This window comes from Gekko japonicus, unplaced genomic scaffold (genome assembly GCF_001447785.1).
Source record: "Gekko japonicus isolate JY-2015 unplaced genomic scaffold, Gekko_japonicus_V1.1 scaffold339, whole genome shotgun sequence".
NCBI lineage: Eukaryota > Metazoa > Chordata > Lepidosauria > Squamata > Gekkonidae > Gekko > Gekko japonicus.
In genome coordinates this window covers 990,491-996,490 of record NW_015169182.1, presented here as the reverse complement: position 1 = coordinate 996,490, position 6,000 = coordinate 990,491, and the positions used below count along the sequence as shown (strand labels likewise).

The window sequence follows — 6,000 nt, the reverse complement described above, 5'->3', positions numbered from 1 at the left end:
TTCAAAAAGGATGTGGACAAAATCGAGAGGGTGCAGAAGAGAGCTACGAAGGTGATCAGGCTAAGGGCCTTGGGAATGTTTAGTTTGGAGAAGAGGAGGTTGAGGGGGGACGTGATTGTTCTCTTTAAATATTTGAAAGGCTGTCATTTGGAGGAGGGCAAGGAGCTGTTCCAGTTGGCAGCAGAGGATAGGACCCGAGGAAACGGGTTTAAATTACATGCAGAAAGGTATTGGCTGGATATTAGGAAAAACATTTTCATGGTCAGAGTGGTTCAAAGGTGGAATCAGCTGCCTAGGGAGGTGGTTAGCTCCCCTTCACTGACAGCTTTCAAGAAGAGGCTGGACGAATATTTGTCAGAGATGCTTTAGGCTGATCCTGCATTCGGCAAGGGGTTGGACTAGATGGTCTCTATGGCCCCTTCCAACTCTACGATTCTATGACCTAGTAAGTAAGTCACCCTCGGGGGTGGGGGTCAGCAGTAGGGGCTGAGGCAAGGAAAGTGCAGGTAAAGCTGCCATGTGATGCTGTCGGTGCATTCACAGTAGTAGAGAAGGCTACCCAGAGGATTATCGCCTGTGACACAGTAAGGCTTAAGTCCAGCTTTTCCAGGCAAAGTCCTAATTTCTGTCACCACAGTGAAACAGGTTCTTATCCATAGCCACCTACCTTGTGTTTTGAGTTGACTGTAGCTTAGCAGATGGATCTTTCAGAAGAGGCCTGCCAGACTTGTGATGGCTTAAGCTGTATGCAGCTCCATATGAATGTAATAAAAGGGCTGGAGATGTTTGCTTGCCCACAGGCGTGTAGCAGAATTATGGTCTAAGTTAGCCTGCTGGTGGTCCTCTCCCAAATAAAACCCCCTTGTCTCAAATCAGAAATGCAAGCATTTGCTTAGTGGGAACAGTCCTATCCCTGCAGCCACGATTCCTTGTTATAAAGGCTTGGCGTGATGCATTTGTGAAGTTGCACATCATCCATATGAAACCTGCTGCTCATAATGTGCTTTGTTAACACCGCCCCCTCCACTCCTAGTGTTAAGTCAACCATGTTAGAAATTGCCTCAAGATCATGTTGTGACTATAAAACATAAAAAATAAGGTTGTGCTAGATTTGTTCCCCTTTATTCCTGTGAGTTTATGAGAGATGACCACTTCATCATAGTCTCTCATGTGCTAGGAAAAAGCCTCTCTTGCACGACCTCTTAAGTAAAAAGTTAACCATTACATCAATAGCTAAACCATGCCATTAATTAAAATAATCCTTCGACTCCCGTACTGCATGGTGCCTGTTGGTGTGGAGGCTTGTATTCATCAATACATACTGATAAACCTTCTCTGCTTGGGAAGCGCATGCTTATTTCTGGGTCATCTTCAAAGATACTTTGGTGGTGGATAGCAAATATATCTTTCTGGTTACCTACTGAGAGCCAGGGTGCTCTAGTGGTTAAGAATGTCAAACTAGTATCTGGAAGACCTAGGATCAAATCCTTACTCATGCTATGGAAGCTCGCTGGGTGACGACCCTAGCTTACTGGGTTGTGGGGAGGGTAAAATGGAGAATAGGAGAATGATGTAAACTACTTTGGGTCCCCACTGGAAAGAAAGGTGGGTGGTATAAATGAATTAAATAAATATATACCCCTCGGAAGAAATGAAGCTCTTACCACCAGGGCCAACTTATCCATTAAAGCACAGTAGACATAGTAGGGCCCATGATACTTTCAGGGGCCCACATAAATGTTTTGATTTCTTTTAAAATCAGAAGAAAAAAACAAACTTTTAGGATCAAAGAAAATGTTTTAAATTTTTATCACATCAGGAAGAAAAATATGAAATTTTAGGGCCCATTAAAATCTATTAAATTTTGCCTAAAACAGAAAAAAAAATGTATGTAAAGTTATATCAAAATAATTTTAATATTGATATTATTATGCTGGGAGGTAGGGATGCCAACCTCCAAGTGGGACCTGGGGATCCTTTCGAATTACATCTCATCACCAGACTAAAGAGTTCTGTTCCCCTGGAGAAAATGGATGCTTTGGAGGGTGGACTCTATGGCATTGTACCCCACTGAGGGCCCTGTCCTTCCCAGGTTCCACACCAGATCTCCAGGAGCTTCCCACCTTGATCTGATAACTCTACCCCCCCCCAATCCTCAACCAGTGGCCAAGAGGAACCTGGCAACCCTATTGGGAGGGGCCCACCAAGGCAAAAGTGCCTACGGCCCATGAAAGTCATAATGCAGCTCTGCATGCCACCTGGAATTATCAGGCCAGTCAAACAGGCTGATCCTACATATGGTATGTTGTCTGAGAAGTAGGTCATACTGCATTTCATGCTCAAATAGACAGCTAGAGTGGTGTAATAGTTGAAATGCTCATCTGTGGGACCCAGGTTCAAATCCTCACTCAGCTGTGAAGCCCACTATGTGATCCTGAGCTAGTCTCTTCTCAGCTTAAGCCTACCTCTCAAGATCCTTGTGAAGATAAAATAAGGGAAAGGGCTTACTTGTCTTTCCTCATGCTCTTTAGAGCAGAAGTGAGGTAAAAAAAATATAAGTAATGGGACTCCCTAAAAAGTGTGCATAGGATTGCTGTGATGTGTTTAGAAAATTCTCACAGTGAACCCATTATGGACTGAGAAACAGTGGTCCAGAAGGTCCAGAGTTAGAGGATCCCATTCAAGCTGACCCCTTGAATACTGAAAACTATGTTCTTCTTTATTGACAGAGCCTTCTCCTGGCAGCAGCTTATGTCTATGATGCTCAGTATAACAGAAATATCCCCTTCGAAACCGCATCACAAGCAGTCAGGTAAATGCATGCTTTGGGTTGCATTGGCTACAACGCATGGTGGAAAATGTGCAAAATCTGTGGCACAAAGGCTGGGTTTTTTCCACTCTGCCCCATTCACGCTTCCTGCAAGGTATCCACATTGGCCCCATCTCTGTGTTATGTGACCAGCAGCTCACACTTCCAACGGACTGTGATGCTGACACAAGAAATATTGAATGACACTAAGCTTTTGGTGCTGTGGTTGTCCAAAGAACCAGCACGTCTCAAGGTTTCTACCCAATTGTGGCTAATCTGAGATGGTGCAATTTTAAAAGTGGCTGATAAATCAGTTGTGTTGTGGGGGTTTTTGTTCTGCTCTCAGTAGGAAGCTGTATGATTGCATGTATGTATCTGGTTGAAAGAGGAATGGAAGGGTATATTTCTGGCTGCATCTGTACGTCATTGGATATTGTGCAATTATTTACCACCTGAATTGTCAATGCAAGGAAAATCCAGTTGCAATTCTTGTTGTGCAGTATCCAATAAATGTGTAGATTCAGCCCTGTCTGGGTACTAGGTATTGGATGGTGGCAAAAGAGAAGTAGAACTTAGTGTGAAAACTTGTTCTACCAAAAGCCATAAGTCTTCCATTATGATATTACATTCCTGATGTTGAAGTTCTATGATCATTATGAGGAACTGATTGTTATATCTGCTATTTTAAATCTCTGGGAGAGTGCTGAGTGATTAAACACAGCTGTCAAGACCACCTAGATCTTGGATATCGATTTCTTGGGTTTTTTGGCCTGCCTAATTACTATTGCTCACAGATTGGAGAAGACATGTGCTAGCTTTCTAATGGGTTTTTCAGGAGCCATAAATTCCTGGTTCTATAGCAGAGTGGGAAGAAAGCCTTCAGTGGTCCTTTAAGCCACACGTCTACAGCTTCCAGATTCTTAGAATGGTCATTCTAAGGTGTTGTCTCCACCACCCTTGTGCCATGTGCTTGAACCAAGCTGCTGTCCTACTGATATTCTCAACCGCCTCTATGGCTTCTCTTCCCAGGCTTTATTATCTCTATAATCACTGGACTATGCAAGCGGCCACCTACTTCTTTATTTTTATTGACCTGTCTCTTGCCCTGTTTGAAGAACCGGCTGCATACCCACTTCCTTTCTTGGTAAGCATGTGGACATGACCCAGCCAATAATAACTGCATCCTGATGTTGGAGCTACATAGTGTGTATGTAACCTAAAACTTTGAATTCAAAATGCAATATATTGAACAGAAACACTTCTTGTTTTCTTTGGCACCAATGTGGAATCTTGCAACCTGAACCCATAATTATATTTTCCTGGAAGCAAAGCCCACTAAAATAACCACATGTAAAGTTAGTTGCTTGCAGTTACTGGAATCTGACATAATGTCATACCTTGTGCTGTCCCACTTTGAGGATTCCCAACTGCCTTTTTTTCAAGGGGGGGGGGGCAAAGCCAAGTAAGCTTCTAGACCAGAAGTGTCAAACTCATTTGTTACAAGGGCCGGATCTGACATAAATGGGCCTTTGTTGGGCCAGGCCATGTGTGTCATAAGATGTAATGCCAGATAGTGAAGATATTAACTTCATAAAGGACACCAACAAACACAATTAAATTTTTTTTAACTTAAAATGCAAACACGCTTAAAACAGTAACTCTTGCCATATTTTATTTAACAGTCTTTGATAACTGACACCTCCCAAACCTCCCCCCCCCCAGATGCCTACCTGAAATGGAAAGATGAGGGGATAGTGGGATTTGGCAATGCAATTTTTAAAATAAAATGTCAAGAAACAGCACAAGGATCACATCAGAAACTAAAAACATAAAATGCTCTGAGCCTAGGAAAACATGAAATGGCTGGGCATTGCAAGCTCACCCCCCCCCCCGGTCTACTCAGAGTGGCAGTGGCTCTCCAGTGTAATGTTCCCCCTTGGCTGTGGGTTCCCAGGTTAGAGTACTCACTCAAGCACCTGTTCTTGGGTCCATTCAGTAGAGACAAGCTGGCTCAAAATATCAGCCCTTTATTTGAAAGGACACAACTTCAGCTAACATACAAACACTGCAAACTGAAACTACTTGAGCTGCACTCCATTGAAATACATTGCAGCTCAAAAAAGTTGCAAAGAAAATGCAGAATGGATTTTCCATTAAGGTTTCTGGGCCCAGATAGACTATTCTGGGACTGGAATGACAGCCCCCAGAGTGGAATTTGATTCCCAGAATGCAGCTGCTACTCCCAGGGACTGTCATTCCACTCTGGAGGTTGTAATTCCAGTCCCAGAGTAATCTATCTGGGCCCTGAGACCTTAAAGAGAAATCCATTCCACATTTTCTTTGCAACTTTTTTAATGCTTTAGCCCAGAAGAGCTTCCTACTGGAAGAGAAACAGGCAAAGACAAGGCCCAGCCAGCTGGGAAGTTCGGCAGCCCTGATCTCCCTCAGAAGGGTGAGGCTAGGCAGGGGAAGGGGGTGGGGGTGGAGAAGAGAGCTGTGGGCCGGATTAAGGCCCTGGGCAGGCCGGTTCTGGCTTGTGGGCCGTAGGTTTGACACCCCTGTTCTAGACCTTATATTTGACAACAGGTTTGGAAAGTAGGCAGACATGAGCCCTGAACCAGCTGTAGTCCTGTACAAGGTCCAGAGGCACCCTATGGGAATGGGCAGCCCTCAAGCACAGGTGTCACCAGCCATTTGCGCTCGGCCCAGAGAAGATTGCACTGCTGCATGTACAGAAGCCTGCTGTCAGAAAGGGATCTCCACTGCTAGGAAGGTGTTACTATGGCCCGCTTGGCTCTTCTGGACTGACTCCCTGGCACGGGGATACCGGCATGAATGTTGCTGCGTACCCCCTGCTCCAAAAATGGAGCAATCTGTCCAAGTCACTTAATAAAATTTGGGAAACACCCCCCCCCCCAATAAATAAAGCATAAAAAGGTAAAGGTAAAGGTTTCCTTGCTCGAAAGCCAGTCGAATCTGACTCTAGGGTTGCGGTGCTCATCTCCGTTTCAAAGCCGAAGAGCCAGCGCTGTCCGAAGATGTTTCCGTGGTCATGTGGCCGGCATGACTAGACGCCGAGGTGCACGGAACGCTGTTACCTTCCCACCGAAGTGGTACCTATTTATCTACTTGCAATTTTAGCTGTTCATCCTTGTTAAGGGAGTCAGAAGTGCAGGATGCAATTCAAAGTC

The 6,000-nt window shown here is 44.5% G+C and overlaps 1 protein-coding gene across 1 annotated transcript in view; it reads left to right on the top strand.

Annotated features, from left to right (window-relative positions):
- The window catches only part of LOC107114595 (two pore calcium channel protein 1-like), a 47,579-nt gene that overhangs the window by 7,044 nt on the left and 34,535 nt on the right, over positions 1 to 6,000 (top strand). Inside the window, exons 2-3 of the mRNA XM_015416132.1 lie at positions 2,730 to 2,812; positions 3,839 to 3,953. Coding sequence (XP_015271618.1) covers positions 2,730 to 2,812; positions 3,839 to 3,953 — 198 coding nt within the window. The remainder of the gene's footprint in view (positions 1 to 2,729; positions 2,813 to 3,838; positions 3,954 to 6,000) is intronic.